Source organism: Thermobia domestica, chromosome 6 (genome assembly GCF_964235325.1).
Source record: "Thermobia domestica chromosome 6, izTheDome1.hap1.1, whole genome shotgun sequence".
NCBI classification, from domain to species: Eukaryota; Metazoa; Arthropoda; class Insecta; order Zygentoma; family Lepismatidae; genus Thermobia; species Thermobia domestica.
Window position 1 is genome coordinate 312,895,784 of NC_137459.1, and position 20,231 is coordinate 312,916,014.

Sequence of the window (20,231 nt, forward strand, 5' to 3'; positions counted from 1 at the left end):
AAACAAGTCAAACGTAGTCGCGGACAAACTAGATGTAAACCAAAGTCAAATTGTAGGCGAGTTTATTTTGAACCAAACATGCAAGTTGTGAAGACATCGACTCAGAGGAATTTTAAGAAACGCAAGTGCGAAAAGCAATCTGTGCAAAACATCGTCATGCATCGCAAATCTGATCGTCGTAAACGAACGTATCATTGCGTGGAAATTCAGTAAACTCGTTGTAGAAAGGGAAAAAGGCCCGCGAATCAGAAAAAAAAAAACAATTGTAAAAGTATGAAATTAAAGGCATACAAGTGTAATCGGCACCGGTGGAAAATGAAAGTTGTAGCGTAACCAAAGCGCGAACTTTGCCCGAACTTGGACTGAATCCCGAAAGAGACGAGAAACTAAACACCGAATATGACTTTTAAGCTTTTATAGAGGATGAAATAAAGATTATTACTCTTTTACTTTATTCCCCACCGAATTTCGAAAGTTAGGAATTTGCTTTTCAGCTTTGAGAGTGTGCCCACCGCCGCCTACGCGCCTGTCCAAAGGAACCACTTATGGTGATCTACAATCAGGTACGTTTATTTAAATGTCATGTTTTATGATTTCTTTACAGATTTTGGAGATGAGAGATGAATGTGAAAAGCAGAGGAAGGACAGCATTGGAAATTTTAAATAGGTAATCAACTTAGATTGCGAATTCGGATTTTGAAGTTTTAATAATGCCCCCACCATTTTTGAAAACTATGGTTATCCCGTTTTGGATACAGAATTTCTCCATCGAATTTTTGTTAGGATGCTTATGGTTTGTATGTCTTATTTCTTTTCAGGTGCTTCCAGTTTGGGAACCAGACATTATTAATAAAATTTTACCATTCTATTTTCTTTTGAGTTTTTATTCATTCACCTTTATGTTTGCATAAATATTTAGCTGTCCCCGTACCATTAGGCATTTAGAGAAATGCTAGGTAATTAGAGATATTTGAAAATCTAATTAGAGAAATACTGATGAATATCACAATTAATTATGAAATTTGGATTTTGAAAAAAAAAAAAAAGTGTTTCTCAGTTAATGAATCTTTTCATCTGACTTTGTTATTAAGTAAGTGTAAGAACATATTGAATTCATAATATCAGACTGCTTAGGCGTCGGAACATTGGAAATTAAATATTACTTAGTATGATTTTGAAAGTAATGGAAAATAATGTTGAATTTAATAAATCTGTTTAGGAATCTATTCACAAATGGTGTTCGTTATACAAAGTCAATGGGTATTTGTTATGATGTTAATAAAGTTTCGAATTTAATTGAATTTAGAAACAACCGTATTACGAGTTAAGAAGAGTAAAAAAGAAGAAAAAAAAAGATTTAAAAATATAATCCAACCCTTAGGGGCGTCACTATTTTCTTTCCAAATTAAAGTGACGAAATCGGGGTAGCGTCCGATTGGGCCTCAGCTAGTGTGTGATTTTGGCTATTAGACACACACACTTCAAAATTCTACTTCGGCTTTTGACGTTTGATATATATTTCTTTAAAAACAAGATATTTAATTGGCGCTTAAAATTTTATATTTTTCAGATATTTCTTCTTAATTGACTTAACGGAAAAAATGAAATTGCAGTCGTTTTGGACTCAAGTAAACAATCTTTTCTCTTCTTTTCCTTTGGCTGTACTGTGTTAACAAGATAAAATAGTAAGAGATGCACATATATATATATTACCTTTTTTGCAAATAGAACGTGAAATGTTCTCATTATTTAACTTGTAAGTTTTGTTATAGTATCATGTTAACACGGTACACCCAACAATAACCGATACAATTTGGTATCGACAAGTATATAGTGTTTGTTTTGATTAGGTACTATTACCTATAGTAAATTTGAGTTATAAAAATGAAAAGTACATAAAATAAAAATATTATAAATATTATGGAAATTTGATAATTAAATTTATCACCAATTTTGAATTCATTAACATTATTGGTTTGATTTGGGAGAAAATTTGATAAATATTGTTTTAAATTTTGAAATGAGTCTATCCTCGAAATCGAGAAAATGTGGATAATAAATGTTAAAAGTAAAATTAATAAAATAATGAATAACGCATATGATACTCCGAGTACAACCGATATTGTCAAATATAATGACTTATTCTTGGATGTGAGATAATCTCTCCGTATAAATTTTTTAACAACTTCTTTTTAATCTTTCTTGTATGAGAAGAGTCTGTTGGTTCTTAATTGAACATAAACACGTGTATAATTTTTGACCTATTGATTATTGCCATTGTTAGACTTTTAGTATTGACCTTGTTTTCTTGTTTCATCAAGGTTGTTACAGTTCTGTTTTCCATACTTTCCTTAATTGAGATGAAAAGTAAAGCATGATACGTTTTGTGCTGGAAGCCGATTAGCGTTCCCTTACGCATTTGCAAATCTGTAATTTTCTGGAATAATTGTCATTTTTGATTGCGAATATATTCTCGATTGTGACTTAATCCCGGATGCGATAATACTCCCGATAGTGATAAGTGCATTTTGCCAGTAGGCCGCACATTTTTGTATTGGCCAGTGCTCTTAAGGAAATTGTGTGTTTGTAAGCCTACTAATTTTGTAGGTATGAGCAGGTCTCAAATAATTTCAATAATTTATGAGATGAAATTCAAATGCAGGGCTGTAGTATCGAATGTTCCCCCCCCCCCCCAGGGTATTCTTATTGTCCTCTTCATATGTTTATTTTAAAACACCTTCTTTAGGTCTAGATACTGACAGTCCAACTGGGTTGGGAAAATTTACCCGATTATGTGATAGCTGTAATGCGTGAAGCATTCAGCTGGGAGGAATAAGGATTTAGTGCAGAAACGATTTATTCAATTCGTCGGGAAGTTCAGCGACCCCGCACACTTTAGCTATGGAATATCGTAAGTCAGTGCCCATTGGTCTTCGGGACCAATTCATTAACCTATATTTCTGTTTAATTAACGACTTACAACCTGTGCTGTCAATCAATGACACACAGGATGGCGACACGTAAGGCTTAATCGCCGTTTAATTCATTCATGTGTATTAAAATGTTTGATAGTTTATTAGTTAGGTTATGTAACGTAAGTGTATAGATAAACATTTTAACTATTTTGCATATAATGATATAATATGTAAGAATGATAGAATACCATATATGCAGATTTTTGCTTATTTCTGAGCTTTACCAGTTTTATGAATAGATTTTGCATATTTAGTAAAAAAAATGTAATTAGAATTTAAATTTTGTTCACATATCGTATTACGTTTACATATTATGTTCGTATATCTTAATTATTATTTTGAAAGATATATATATTCCAAAATGAAGAAGTAATTTTAATGTGGAAAGCATATAAAAAAAAAGCTTTGTTTCTATAATCTTTACAAGTCTATCTATTGCTCAACGACTCATACAAAGGAGAGAATACCTAATCTTTAGTTTCGTTTTGTGTCAAATAATTCATACAAAAAAAAAATTAATTTAATTCACTTAATTAGAATCTTTATTCATGTCAATATGAGAAGTATTAGTTGAAGCTTTCGTTACATGATTCATTTGAATAGAATGATCATAATTAACGAATTACTTTGATGTTTAATTAATTGTTTTCATGTTCATTAGTTTGGAAGGAGAGAAAATATTGTTTTAAATTAGAACTTGTCAATAAACTCTCACAATAGTAATAATATGTGATAAAATTTAAATTAAATTTTGAAAAGAAATTGGTTTGTTGTACAATCTAACAGTAATTGATAGATCCCATTGTTTATAGTATGTTGAGGCAATCAGGCTTAAATCTATTCGGCGCGTTGATATTGATGAGAGTAATTAAGCGAACAGAATGAGTGCGTATGAAATATTATTGGGCTGTATACGTTTTAGTTCAACCTAATGGCAATTGAGCATTACGAATGAGTTAGGTCTTTTTTTGGAGATGCCAAAGGCTGTATAAGGCGGCATACTTATGTGAATTTATTGTTATGATATATGTGTATTTTGACGTGAAACCAAAGGCCATTAGAGGGCGGTTCACGTTCGGAAATGGATACTCCTTGTTACTTCCCGAATACCTAGCTTGTTCCTAGATGAGTAGGGAAAGTCTATTCTAAATGGTTAATACTTTTAGAGGTGGATTGTATATCCCTCTTGTTACATGTGTTTGCGAAAAACCCGTAAAATGGAGTTATAGTTTACCATTGCCAATAAGATGTTTGTTGAAAATGAGAGTAAGTAATAATTGTGTCAGCCAAAAGTCGTGAGTTCGCTAATATTGCTAAAATCCGTGCATTAAGGACGATGCCTACATACCTGTTGCAATTGACAAATAAATAAAATAAGTTTACGTTTGTTGTGAGTAATGCTGATAATTAAAAAAAAAATGTGAGTTGACATTTGATTCTAAATTCATTTGATGTAATCCAATAGAGCTTTTGTTTGTTGTTTGAGCAATATGATTATTGAAACTTGATAGTATATTTGATTTTAAATTCTTTTAGTATTTTAAATATTTAGTAAATTAAAAATATAGTATTTTGGATAATTAGCATGAGATTGTTACAATTGTCTTACGAAATGCTTGTTTTGAATATTATTGTGTTTCATTAGTGTTTTATGTGAATGAATCTGAATATTATTAATATAATTGTATTCTTTAATGCCATATTATATTGTATGTTTACATTTAGTAGTTGAATATTACAAAATATCTTGGATAAGAAGGTTTAAGTATTGATTAAGTTTGTTGTAAAAAGGTGCATATATACACATTGCATTACACCAAACGATACACGTATTAGGAATTTCAATATTATCGTTCATTACGTTGTTAGGCTACGCTTCCGAAATCGGTATACATATTGTTGCTATTGTCTAGTAGTTAAGTATTTTCTGTGTCAGTGTTCATTCGTACATTTATTTGGTTTAACATGTTTGAATATATCATGTGTTTAGTAAAAGATAATTGAAAAGTAAATTAAAGTACATTTAATTATGGTGAGAAACCGGTTATTGGAAATAAATAAATAGACAAATAAATGAAAGAAACTATAAACTGAAAATGATGAACATTTTGTTAATGGTGGCATAAAAGTGGCTTAATCAGAGCTTAAAGGTGGCTTTACGAACATAATAGGTGGCTTTAACAAAGATGGCTTATCGTCATACAGGGTGAACTACCATACCGTTACAAAGTGAAGTGTAATATATACAGTGCAGTCCCAATACACCGAATTTCCATAGTGAGTTCCCAACGATCTTCGATTCACATACAGGACGTTCCACAATATAATGACTTTCAAGTGACACTTTAGGAAGGACCATTAACCCTTCGACAGCCAGGGTTTTCCCACTGCTTTAAAATTTCCTCCCCCCCCCCCTTTAGAATCTCGTACACCTTAATTTTACCTACGTCGAACATTTTTATCACTTGCTTTACATTCAGTTTATTCCATTCATTAGTATGATTCACTTTTACCGTGATGTTAACATCAGGCACAACCCGTATTTTACAAGCAATAATGACTGCTGCCAAACTAATGGAAAAATGTAAGTTTAGAGGTGTATTGCTAAAAGTTGGATTGTTATGTGATCAACAAAGTATAAAACCGAAAGCTGAGAAAATCAAGGATGACAATAAACAGGAAACTACAATACACTTCTGAGTGTTGATTGCAAAGGTTTGTCAAGGAACTTTTGTTTCCTTCAATCTGGTGTCTGAGATTTTACAACCATCCCTGCTGAGAGCAAGGGAGAGGAGAAAGGGGACCCAGGAGGGGTGGGGGATAAGAAAGCGCAAATGGGAAACAATAACAGTTTCCTGACATCTTCTGTGGGGGGGCGCGGTAGCTCAGTGGTAGAGCGTTCACCTCTGGTGCTTGGGGTCCCGGGTTCGATCCCAGCCCCCGCCAAGTGAAATTTGTGGTGGACAAACACCGCGCTCGTGGGTTTTCTCGGGGTTCTCCCGTTTCCTCCCACTTTCTTCATTCCACCATTTTACTCATCTCTCATCATCACCGTCTCCTTTAGCCTAACCGGCATAACCATGGGACGTAAAACTTAAAGATTTCATTTCATTTTCTGACATCTTCTGCATATGCGTTTTTGCTTCAGGCGAAGATACACTTCCCTCAAAACGTCTCGCAGTATACTTCAGGACACAGAAAAGTCTTTTCTGGAATTTTGAAAGTCTTCTGAACCCTTCTCTGCTTGTCTTCACAACACATGATAGAGATTTAGAATTTCCGGTTTTTTGCTCCAACTCCTTATTTATTTATTTATTTAGCTGGTCGCCGCTAGGGATGGCCACATTTTCCGGAAAAACGGAAAACGGAAAATATTTTTTCCGGAAACCGGAAAATTGAAAACGGAAAACGGAAAATTTTCCGGAAAATCGGAAAACGGAAAATTTTCCGGAAAATCGGAAAACGGAAAATTTTCCGGAAAAACGGAAACGGAAAATTTTCCGGAAAAACGGAAACGGAAAATTTTCCGGAAAAACGGAAACGGAAATTTTCCGGAAAACGGAAAATTTTCCGGAAAATGAAAATGTTCACTTGGAATAGTGACATTGGTCGTCTTACATTAAGAAATATAACGAAAAAGGCTACGCGAAAACAACCTGTAAATGAGGCAATGCTCTTCACCATCTAGTGCTAAAGAAACGCAACTCAAACTTAACAGTGGATAGGAGAGAAAAGGTCGAGTAAATCAGCGACGAAACATTCCTTCCTCCTACATCTATTTGTACACTTGCTTAATCATGTACTTTTTTTGTTTGCGTGAGGGCTTGCAGATCATTCGTTTGCACCGGGAAATTCCCATCATGCGTGTGTTTCGGGGAATCCCCGATTATGCGTGTACCTGAGCGCAGAACTCTGGCAGTAGAGCTGGCAGTGTGTTATTAATACAACTGGTATGTTTATATTCCAACCAATTCTTCATTGCTTATCGTGATCACGGTGATCTGTCAAGGTCACAGATCCTGGGGGGCCGGGGGCAGCCCCCTCAAAGTTCATGTGGACCCCGCATTTTATTTATAAATATACAATATTTTGCACAATTTGAATTCAGTTTGTCTTAAAACCCTCATATATACCTTCTGCATCTGAATGGATCCCCAAAGTTACAGAGAAATCGGCGCCCTAGATTGATTCTATAGAATCCACACGCAGTAGTATTGGCGGGAGTACACTACATATTCCAACGGAGCTCAGGCGTTAAAACATCGGCTTAACATTCAGAAGGCCGATGTTCGATTCGAGCACCCTATCGTCCCGATGTTTTTTTTTTTTTTTTTTTTTTTTTTTTTTTTTTTTTGTAAGTTTATTACTCAGTTACATCCGACCTGTGCCATAGACTTTTTAACCCTAAGATAAATTCAATTGTACTGATGTAATTCAATTTTACACTTTACCCTAGTGTTACCATCTTGCAACTATAAGCGTCACGAATTCCAAATACCGGTATTATTGACTATAAATACCATAGTAGGCTATGTAGCACTACTTGAAACTAGCACCAGCTATTCATATAATGATCTATTCCACATAATTCTCTTCGTAACTTTTTCCGTTAATTTCTCTTAAACTGAAGGACGATTCCACCTAGTCATCGATACATCAATTCAGTTCTCAATGCTGACTTATTATCTATGTTTCTGTATGCATTCGAAAGTTTTACATATTATTAGAGCAACCCAAAAGCATAAAAAGCATAATAGCTATTTACACATATGGTTGGTACCTTGAACATGGTTGTGGCTGTCTAAGGGTCCAGAAGAAACTAATTTTAAAAGCATAATTTTAGAAAATAAAGCATAAAGCATAATTTAAAAGATATAGCACAATTCTTTAAAAAACCTCTTTAACTTCAAGTTTAACATACTATATTAATATTTTTAAGAAACAATATTTACAATGCAAAATCATTGAGAACATAACAATGCAACAATGAAAAGCTTATTTTTATTTCTGTAAACTTTTTGGTTTAATCTTTTGACGTGGAGAAAAGAATAAAGGACAAAAAGAAGAAAACTTCCACCAACAATGAATAGTACACAAGAACTCCACACTATACTGTTATGTGTACCTCTTGAAGTTGATCACTTTCTGTACTTATTGGTGGCGTCTTTTACTTTCCCTTTCTGTATATATGCACCTCTAAGGCGCACACAAGTGATAAAAAAAAAAAAACTGACGCGAGTAAAGCCTCTCTTTACAGTGCATTAGGTAGAAAGTTCATTAAATATGAAAGAAACTGGTTGCATAAAATATTAATAAATAGATCAAGATATTTAGAATATTTAATGTATAGTAAATATTATACGTTATACACGAATAATGTAAAACAATGATTGAAATTAATAATAAAGCATAATAAAGCATAATTTGCAAAAAAATAAAGCATAATGTGGGTTGCTCTACTTATTATTCTACATTCATGTTTTGTTACTAAATTGTGAACTCCTAATGCAATTAAAGTGTTTTATTATATTATTATTATTATTATTATTATTATTATTATTATTATTATATAAACGTAGATGATAATCTAGGTGCTGCTACCTCTATATCTCAGATTATCGCTTCACCTGGCGCACGCTCAAATGCATCTAAAGTAACAGAAAGATCCCAGAAAAAATGTTTTACAAATAAGGGAACTACGTAAGAAACAGAAAAGAATTCTGTGTTATCTCAGAGACCCTAAACCTTGTTCTTCCGCAAGAGCAGAGGTGCTTCATAGTAAAATAAGTAATATGGTACCAAAGGATCTTCTTCCTTTGCCTTTCGTTGAAGCAATTCGGTTTCTTGAATTTATGAATGAAGTAGAACCAAGTTACCACTCACCATCCAGGCAAACTGTGACTCGCCGTATTGAGACCTTGTTTTCTAAGGAGAAGTGTGGCTGCGGAATCGATTGATTTGACAACAGATAGCTAGGCTTCGCAGACTACGGAAAGTTATATTACAATCACAGCCCACTATATGCTTCCATCTAAGTTCAATAAGTTCAGTCCTTCAAATAATTGAAATAGAAGTGAAGCACACAAGGGTAAACCTAACTCAGCACTTAGCACATGTTGCAGAGTAGTGGAACATTTTAGATAAAATACATGCAATTGTCTATGACAATGCTAGTAATATCACAAGTGCGATACGAGAACTTCCGTATGGAAGCATATGTTGTTTTGCTCAGACCCTACAACTCTCTATAAATAAGGGACTTGCAATAGAAAAAATCGAGAAAATGTTAAGTGTTGCTAGTCGGATTGTTTCCCACTTTAAACATAGTACGTTGGCAACGTCAGAACTGGAAAAACAGTAAAGGTTATTAGGATTGGAAGTACATTTCCTTATACAGCAAGTTAAAACTCGGTGGAACAGCATACATGAAATGCTTGAGAGATTGATAGAACAAAGAAGAGCTCTTAACAATGAATTATCAGATAGAAATGTAACAAAGACGTCAAATTGCAAGAAGTTTAACCCTTTAAGGATGTCCAAAATTTTAGACTTTCACTCAAACAGCTACTGCTTCCTTACTATTTATCGTAGGATCATGGTTCATACCTCGTTTTTCTCACGATAGAGCATACTTACCAACGGTACCACGTGTCTGTATCATAAACCTTAACCGGAAAATCGAAAAAAAAAAACGGATTTTTTCTGAAAATATCACCCCTTCGTAACACTTGCGCCCCTCGGGCCCGTCCCCGGTTTCACGTAGGGATCTAAAAAAATTGATAAATACCCAAAGGTAGGTCTACACACAATCCTTATGCAAGTTTCAATCTGATATCTTGAAAACTAAAGGCGTGAAAAAGTTTTGAAATTTGCCTTAAGAAAAAAGTCACGTCCCTTCGCACCACTTGGCGCCGCCAAGTTGACCATCCGGTTCCAAAACGCATCTGCGGTGTTCTTTGGTCCATCCTTGACTTGAAAAATAAAAAAAAAATCCCGGCTTAAATACCTATTATAGAACCTAAATAAGCGGTCAAAGACGCTTAAATACCTGTTATAGAACCTAAATAAGCGGTCAAAGACGATAGTACGCCAACTCTTTAAAAGGTTAAACTTCCTATAGACTAGGGATAGCCACATTTTCAGGGAAAACGGAAAACGGAATATAATTCTTCCGGAAACTGGAAAATTAGAAAGGAAAAAGGAAAAATTTTCCGGAAAATCGGAAACGGAAAATTTTCCGGAAAATCGGAAGACGGAAAATTTTCCGGAAAAACGGAAACGGAAAATTTTCCGGAAAAACGGAAACGGAAATTTTCCGGAAAAACGGAAACTGAAAAATTTCCGGAAAAACGGAAACGGAAAAATTTCCGGAAAAACGGAAACGGAAAAATTTCCGGAAAAACGGAAACGGAAAATTTTCCGAAAAATCGGAAAACGGAAAATTTTCCGGAAAATTGGAAAACGGAAAATTTTCCGGAAAAACGGAAAACGGAAAATGTGATTTCCGGAAACCGGAAAACTCTTTTTCCGGAAATGGCCATCCCTAGTCGCTGCATAACACAATTTTAAAAATTTTTGTGTGTGAAATGTAAGTTTACAAAATATTGTACTTTTTATTCGTTGTTTATTTTTTCAGAGTGAAGCATGGCAACGTTGCAAAATTTGCAAATCGTGTCTGGAAATACTAGAGTTCTTCTACGAGCTGTGGAAAAAAGTTGCCGGAGCCGAATTGGAAATGAAGAGTGCTTTCTTTACTCGTGGTAAAGAAGTAAGTACAATACTTCATTTCTTTTGTGAATTAACACGAAAATATATAATGTTTCTATATTTACTAGAGGTAAATCACGGTCCCGGATTCTTTCCTTCACTAAATTTATTTATAAGATACTAGCATCAATTACCCGCTTCCAGGGTGCGAATTAGGCAATTTTTCCGGGAGGGGATAAAGAAAAAAAATGTTCAAACGAACTTGCTGTAATCCTGCCAACCTTGCCGACAACAACGATTAACCCTTTCGGGATCTTGGCTTTTTGGGCTATTTTTTAGACTTTCAGTCAAGCAGCTACTGCATCGTCACTATTTATCCTAGGATCATGGTTCATACCTCATTCTCTTCGTACGCGTATCGTACAAAATGTACGATAAGATCTCCAAAGGGTTAAACTTAACGCACATGGCTTGAGTTTGGGAGAAAGTACACCAGTATTATACTATCTTTATCCTAACCTACAGCAGCAGCAGCGTAACCTACAACCTAAAATTTCTTTTTCAAAATCATACACACGCAGCTCCCAACACACACCAACTATAATCCAACCTAACCAAACCATTTTTCCCTCCATCTGTGGCCGTAATTCACGATCTGCTTTCTTCGGTGGGTTAAAATGAAAATTTAAATACAGAACTCCGTATCTCATGTGTTTGGTACTCGGGAAATACCGGTATGCTGTTTTCGTTTTAAACGGCATCGGAAGTATCACTGTTCATCTCAGCGACCCCGAAAACTATCGATTACAAACTAATATCAGCCATTTTCGATCATATATATAAGTTGTTCAAGGAAATGTGTGGTCTCGGCCTCCGTAAGTTCCTGACCTAGTTTCGAGTGATGTCGCTTTCAGGTGCGAAGGCGTGTTGTGCCCAGTTGCACCCTACACTATCGGTCAGCTTCCATGATACTCGAGAGCATACTTCAGCAAATTGCGCTTACCACGATAACATCTAAGGTAGACACGACCATCACTGTATGACAGGTCATAGTGAGTCTTTTTCTAAAACGACAGTCTGCTAATGAGCACGCCAGCAATGCTCTTCACGGCGTGTGTAATTTTGGGTCAATGGAATTCGACTCAGACATGCGTGCCGCCAGTCCAGCGTTCAGAAGACGCTATCGAACTGTCGTCGCAGACAAATCCACACCATTAACTTACTCGAGGGACGACATTGTACTGTCCGCTACATGCATACGTACAAAATGTCTCCAACTATTTTAGGTTGTCACAGTGTACTTTCCATTGTTTTTTTGCTATGGCCAGCACGGTAGTGACGCGTATGGAAGCAATGGACAAGAGAGAAACCATACGTAGAGTATCATGTTCATTGCATCCACTGCGTATATATTAACTGCCTGTTATTCTGATGTTGCCGAGAAACAAACAAAAACACGGACAATATACACTGAGGCTTACGTACGGTTCTCTTCTATCTATTGTTGTAATGGCACGTCTGCATGCTTGATCCTCAATTTCATGCTTTTATAAGCCACATTCTCGTAGGGCAACCATTCTCATATACTCTATCTGTTTTCACATACAATTGAACTGCTTGAAACCACATCAGTATTTTCTTGGTTTATTTTAACTTACTTTCTTCCACTGGTATGAGATCCTTTGAGTTTGACCTTCAGCTTCTACTGTCTTTATTCTTCGTTGCAATAGTTCATTTTCTGATTTTAGGGACTTCATATCCTCCTGTAATACGTTCGTTATTTGTAACAAGCAATCAATGTCTGCATTACCATCACAATGGTTTGTTTCTGCCATAACTCAAAGCATGTTTTCCCCTTGCATTTGCGCTTGTACTGCATCAGTATTAATCACATTTCCTTGTTGTTCTTGTTTGATATCATCAATCTTATATCTTAATGTATTCTTAATGATTAATGATTATATCTTAATGATTTCTTTGAGACAAACCTTCTTGTTCTGTCGGAATGCAGCTGGAACACTTTCCTTTTACTATGTCATCTTCCACTCGATCGTCATTTGTTTGTGAAGCATTCGAATTTGTCTGATTTTAGCTCTTGAGCGTGTTAATATTGTATTTTTGTTTTGAATATTTATACTACATGCTTCACAAACGTTCAGTCATTCTTCAGTCTTTACACTTTCATCCAATTACATATCATAAGTGGGAAGGGAATTCAAATACTTTCCGTAGACGTATTCTTTCCATGCTAGAAATGGGCATTAAGTACAACATCGTGTCCATGGTTTGTTTTCTATTGTTCTGTTGATGGTATACCCTCCACAGGTTTGAACCTGGCATCACGTCATTCTTATTTATAGGTATCAGGGAATTACCCTCCTGCCGGCAGTACACAGCTGTCTACAACCTCAGGACCTTCAACCGGTGGAACAAGTCAAGTTATTGCCATAGATCCTAGGATCAGAAAAAGACCGGTTGAAATGCAGTGCGCTGAAGCAACTGAACCTACTTCTGTTAAGAAGAGACTATCTCAGGTAATTTTAATTATATTATATAGTTTTACTTGTTTATTATTGTTTAATACCGTTGGAAACACAGCTATATTCGTTTAAATGAGAACTTGAAGAGATCTATAATTTCAAGTATCTAGGAAGTATTTTGACGAGAGGCGCTTACTGCACCGAAGAGAGCAGATGAAGAATTGCCATATCTCAAGAAGCATTCAACAAGAAAAGATCACTCTTAACTGGCAGGCTCAATATTGGACTTAAGAAGTTGGTCAAGTGCTATATATGGAGCATTGGACTGTATGGTTCAGAGACTTGGACATTACGGAAGTTAAAGAAGAAGTATTTAGAGAGCTTCGAAATGTGGTGTTGGAGGAAGATGGAGAAGATAACGGATACAGAGAGCAACAAACGAAGAATGTCTTAAATCGGTTAGGACAGAAGAGGACACTTCTATCCAGCATCCTTCGTAGAAAGGCCAATTGGATTGGACACATCTTGCAAAGAAATTATCTTCTTCCTACAGCCATGGAAGGGAAGAGAGAAATAGGAAGAAAAAGAACACAATTAATCGATGATTTGAAAAATAGAAGAAAATTTTGGAAGCTAAAAGAGGAAGCTGAAGATCGAGAAACGTGGAGGAAACATTTCCAGGCCCAAATCTAAAATTGCCACTGTCAAACAAGAGATAGTCTTCAGACACGATAGAGTCAGCATCTCCACGCAAAAATTCAGACAGTGAATTAAATTTTATCCGGATACAACAGAAGCTGCGGTGGAAGAAGCAAAATCAAAGCTTGATGCAAGTTTAACATATTTAGGCCTTTCACCTGTAAAACTGCATGCTGTTCCTGCACATCAACGTGTAGCAGTTGGGCGCAGCATGCTTTGTAGCATACATGTATGATAATAAGTGCTATATCGGACTAGTAGTAGAAGTAGATGCTGGCAATGCGGATATAAATATAAAATTCATGCATCCATCTTGGCCTGCAGCATCCTTTTATAGGCCTAGCAGAGCTGACACATGTTTAATTCCAGTACAGCACATTTTATGTTACTGAGACCATCTACTCGTACTAGTAGGCACTACTGAGTAATAAATGTAAATTATTAATTGAACAAAAATAGAAAACTGTAGTCAAAAAAGAAAAAAGTATAGGCCTATGTAAGTGTGTTTGGAAATAAAACGCTCTAACCAGGGACCCTATGCACCAGAGGTGAACGCTCTACCACTGAACCACCGCGCCCCGTAAGTGTGTTTGAAACGAAATGAAATGAAATCTTTAAGTTTTACGTCCCACGGTTATGCCGGTTAGGCTAAAGGAGACGGTGATGATGAGTAATGAATGAAATGGTGGAATGAAGAAAGTGGGAGGAAACGGGAGTACCCCGAGAAAACCCACGCACACGGTGTTTGTCCACCACAAAGTTCACTTGGTCGGGGCTGGGATCGAGCCCGGGACCCCAAGCACCAGAGGTGAACGATCTATCACTGAGCTACCGCGGCCCCAAGCATAAAGTTTTTTTGTCATGTGTGCATAAGTCTGATCACAGGTTTGAATTTGAAATCTACAGACAATTCTGCATAAGAAGGGATAGGTCTTTTGCCTCAAAGGGTTTATGTTTGCATGTTACTAGGACAATTTTAAACCTCAATGCACCACTTCCGGCTGTCGCGAGTAGAATTTTTACTTACCATGTCTACATTTTGATGGACCATAACACGGAAACGGGTTGAGCGAGAGCTCTGAAATTTTGCACATTTTAGTTTTGGTAGTGGTAGTTGTAGACCAAGTAGAAAAAGTCATGAAAGCTCAAGGCCATCTTCTCACGAATGCTCACCAAAAGGAACGAAAGTGTAACGCCCGGAAGCTGTACGAACAGCATCTGGCAAAACAAAGGTGGATGTACGTCGTAACGCTCGATAAAGCATGGATTTACCTTTCCGACTGCAGCAAACCGAGAGCCATCATGTACCGAGAGAAAGGCGCCAAGAACTTCAGAAGGTGGGTCCGTGTCTGTAAAGAACCCTTCCCAAAAGGGTTCATGTTCGTAACTGGCTACTGTTACCGAGGTAAACTGAAGTTTCGTAGGGTGGCGAAGAACTGCTAAATAAATTCGCAGTATTTTCAGGAGCAGATCATGCGGCCGATCTACGAGCATGAGATTCCAACAATGTACGGAAATGACGCTAATCTGGTGCGCATTCACATGGACAAGGCCTCATCATATGCCTCACGATTGTCCCTCGCATTCTACAGGGAGATGGAGGAGGCAAGTGGTATACAGGTGATACCTTTCAATGAGGTACCTGTTAAATCTCCAGATGCAAGTCCTATGGACTATTGTGGATTTGAATTGCTGAAGCGGGCTTCGGGAAAACGGCGTGTGAGAACTGTGGAAGGACTTTGGAAAGCTGTGCAAAGGGAATGGAACAAGATTCCCCTCCCAGTTCTTCAGAGAAGCCTATTACAGTGGAAATTACGCTGTCGAGCTATAGTTAGGAACCAAGGGAAACACATCGAGCACTTACCTAAAAATTTAGAAGAATCCATGGCGCCAGGTCCGTATGTCGAAATTGGCCAAATGTAGACTGAACAACCTCTCTCTCTCTCTCTCTCTCTCTCTCTCTCTCTGTGTATATATATATATATATATATATATATATATATATATGGTTCGGCTGCTATTTGAGAACACATAGTATAAGTGACACAGTATCTTGTATGTCATTGTAACATATCCCTTTTTGTTGCACATAAACATGGCAAACTTTGCGCTAACCCAGAAAATGAAGACGCATGCAGTTATCGTCTCCTTGGCTGCAGGACACGCCGATTGCAAGATCGCTACCTTTCTGCACGTCGCCCGGTCATTCGTCTTCAAAGTTCGGAGAGAACTGGAAGCCACCAGTGGTGATGTGGAAACAGCTTTCCACTGGAAACGACATTATGAGCATTCGCATAGGACCAGAACGCCCGAATTCATCGCTTCCGTCAAAGCTGTTGTCGAAGCGGACCATGGTTGGTTGGTTTAAACCAGCTGTTTTAAAAAAAAAAAAAAGGATTAAACCAGAAAAACGAAAAATGTTCGTAAAATCTTGATGAACACACATTTGTGCGTTATCACGTTTCACTCCCGGATATTATTCGTATTATATTCAGACCTATACTCATTCTCCATTCATTACTCAAAGAGATTATACTACAAAAGCAACTTTTTTTCATACTTTATGAATGTTTCTTTTGTGATACTTTTATAGTTTATTATTATTGCTATGCAATTGTAATCAAAGAAAAATTCTGAATATTGTATCGCTTTAATAATGTTTACTATTGATAAAACACATAGAGATGCCGTGCTTTTATTTGGGGGGGGAGGGGATCATATAAACCCCACGAGAGGCATTTATTGAAATCAAAAGTATCTTAGAATTATTTGAGTCCACTTTCGCTCTGACCCATTTATACATCAATAGATACCAATCTTATTCACTTTTCTTACTGATGTGCAAATTAAATCAGCGTATTTCTTTAACTTGGACTAATAAAAGTAGTAGTGGCAAAACTTGTTCATATCATTGTCAAGAGCCATTTCAGAAGGACAAAAAGATAAACAGTTGCACAAGTGAAATCATTATACAGAATTACATATGGAAAATACTGCAGAGTACAGAAGAATTAATGTAGTCCAAGTATGTAAAAATCAGTACAACGTATTTTTATCAGGAGCCCTTCATGAGTGAGTCAGTAGACGTATCGCATTTGTGGCCAATTAGTCCCGGTTTCGAGTTCAAATGGATGACAATTTCTCTCGGATATAAGCCGAGAAGCGGTTTGAATTCCGCTTTAAGCTTATGGACCCCTTCTATTATAGTATAACCCGGTTGTTGCGTAATCACAACAAGGCGAAACAAACTTATTTCTGTCCATATGTGATATAAATACATAGGGCAAATTATTTAAACAAAAAAAAACGGTCTAAACCAAATAAACCGGGTTTAAACAAAAAAACCGGATTGTTTGTTTTTTTCAATAAAAACCATGGTTTTTGCCAACCCTGAAGCGGACCCAGGGAAGTCCATGAGGACACTCGGTAAGAGAGAAGCAGGTTGACGCGGCCACCATTCGACGTGTGATGTATGAAGACTTCCGCTACAAGTCATACGTGACGCGAAGAGGTCAGCTCATGTCCGCGAGAACCAGGGAGAATTGAGTGACCCGCGTCAGGCGCCTTTTTAACAAGCTGAAACATCCCGAGCAGCCAGAAATGCTCTGGTTCTTCTCGAATGAGAAAATCTTCGTCCAGGACCAGAAGGCGAACCGCAGAGATGATCGGTGACTGTGTAAAACACCTGAGGAGGTTCTGGCCGTCATGCACACCAAGTTCCCCGCCTCCGTGATGGTTCTGGAGGGTCGTGAGCAGTTAGGGCGACGTGATGCCTCCACATTTCTTTAGTCAAGGTGCCAGAATCAACGCCGTTGCTTACACCGATTGAAAGAAGATGGTTATACAGCCCTGAATTACTGTTAGCACGTGGCAGGCCATATATTTTTTAGCAGGACTCCGCTCCCGTCCGTACGGCCCATTCAACCCAAGAATTGTTGGCCACTAATTTCCACGATCACGTCACCCCAAACATGTGCCCCCAGCTCCCCTGATGTCAACCCTTTGGACTTTTAGGTCTGGGGCATGGTTAAGAGGGCCTCTAATAAGCATTCACATAACACCGTTGCGGCTCTCAAGGCAGCCATTGTGGATGCCATGACAAACATTCGCAGGACCCACCTTAATCATGCCTGCCGACGGTTTCGACGCCGTTTAGAGGCTGTTATTGCCGCAGATGGCGGTTTCATATGATATCATGTATTGGGTCTGTCTTCCCGTGTACATAACTTTCAATGTTCATTAAATGTGTATATATATATATATATATATATATATATATATATATATATATATATATATATATAATATACTGTAAATGGCATTGTGATCTTTGCATCTACGTAAAACCATCCATGCAATAGGATGAGGTACTTACCTAAGCAGTTTCTCGAAGTAAAATAAAATATTCAATTCCTTGTAACTTTGTTCATATTATTCGAATTCTTTCAGATAATAATCATAGTATTAGATACTAATATGTGTTGGATGTGCATTGTCCCATCTGTCACATTTGCGTTATTATTACTTATGTACATGTCCCAAATTTGGAAGTGTGTGATTCTGTAGTGTCTTTAGTTTGGAACACTGTATGACAATATTTCCCTTTTAAGTGTAGATTTGAAATCTGTAGTAATCTAATGTAGTGCCATTTGAAAACAAAAAATTGTATTGGATTCACAACACAATGTTGAGGTATCCTAAAGTATACCTGGATATTTGAGTTGTAAACAATTCAGTTTTTTTCGAGTGTTAGTTTAACTCTGAAACGCCTTGAACTATTTCTCAAATTTGGTGCACTATTACGTACAACGTAGAAATTAATGCTGTTTAGTTTAGACATCTCTAGCACCAACCCAGAGGTCGGATGGGAATAGTGACATGTTTGAAAATGACTTACATTATTGTCGAATTTATAGTTTTCGGAGTCACTGAGATTAACAGTGACACTCGGAATGCTTTCCCGGGATCAGCCACCCTTGGGGTTTAAACAGTCGTGGCACATCTAGGGGAGGGTCAGAAAGGGATGACATTAAAATGATCAAAAACGACCGATATTGGTGTCAACTGCAGTTTTCGGTATCACTAACATGAATAGTGACACTCCGAAGGCCAAGTTCCGCTTCCAATGAGATGCTGGTGACGAGAGTTGAGGGTAGGTTGGACGACATTTCAAATTTTTACATGCTTTTCTTTAACTTACAGTGGTTAGGGAATGTGTTCATATCTTAAAACCTTCATTTATTTTCCGACCTCTGGGTGATAATACAGTATCCCATCTTATTTTCATATACAAGGTGCACAATTTATAACGAAAAAAAAAAACCTTGATAACGAAGAAATGAAAAGAGGGAGAAAAGCGAAACTTTCCAGGGAGCAACTATAAGATCTTTGCACGTATTAAAGAGAAACACGCAACAAACAGTGTTGCTAACCCAATATAAAGTTAAGCCAGCTTAGAAATCTGTATCTCCCATAGAGCACAACGGAGATCGACATGATAACGCACATCGAAAGTATCTTAGCGTTGGATACCATGGTCGCGGTATAACTTGTTTCAAATGAATAGGAACGAAGATACTAGGACTTGAAACTGATATTTTTGAAAGGCTTTATGTCGAAAAAATGCTCAGATAAGTATCATATTTGTCCGGGTTCACGTGTAATCTCTCCTGAACCCATTCACAAAATTGTATCCTACGATCTTGGTAGTCCTACACACACACACACACACACACACACACACACACACACACACACACACACACACACACATGCGTAGCACTTATACCGCTCCTACATGATCCTTGCTTTCAAGATTTTTATAGTGAACGCTAAAACAGTTTCAGCATCGCCATTGAGGATTCACCACTTTGTGCAAGGTCGCTCTAGTAAAGACTGGTAAAATTTGCAGCACTGCTAAAGATTATGCAATTTTGAGAACTTGATCCTGTTATGCTTACCAAAAACTCTTATATATAAACTATTAGAAGCAGTGAAGAGCAAAAATTGTTTTAAAAAGTTCGCAGAAATACGCCATTTTAAGGAGTATAACAGTCTTTACTCGTGCTTTTTCATATCTCTGGAACGGTTTAAAATATCCTTTAAACGGCTATAACTTCTGTTTATTGAAAATATTTTACGTAATTGGATATAACACTTATATAAGCATTTTTATTTAAATAAAATCTTTTGATGAAAGTAAACTTTTCAGTCTCCCTTGTAACTTTGTTTCTACTTGTATTTGTTATTAATGTACTTCCGATGTGCATTAAGCGGGCCGTGGTGGATGAGTGGTAGAGCATTCACCTCTGATGCATGGGGTCCCTAGTTCGATGCTAGCACGCGCCAAGTGAGCTTTGTGGTGAACAAA

At 36.9% G+C, this 20,231-nt stretch overlaps 1 protein-coding gene across 3 annotated transcripts in view; it reads left to right on the forward strand.

Moving 5' to 3' along the window:
• The window catches only part of LOC145688548 (uncharacterized), a 57,309-nt gene that overhangs the window by 27,519 nt on the left and 9,559 nt on the right, over positions 1–20,231 (forward strand). For all 3 annotated transcript variants that reach the window (XM_081762944.1, XM_081762941.1, XM_081762943.1), the window contains 2 exons: positions 10,612–10,743; positions 13,043–13,216. In XM_081762944.1, coding sequence (XP_081619070.1) covers positions 10,612–10,743; positions 13,043–13,216 — 306 coding nt within the window. The remainder of the gene's footprint in view (positions 1–10,611; positions 10,744–13,042; positions 13,217–20,231) is intronic.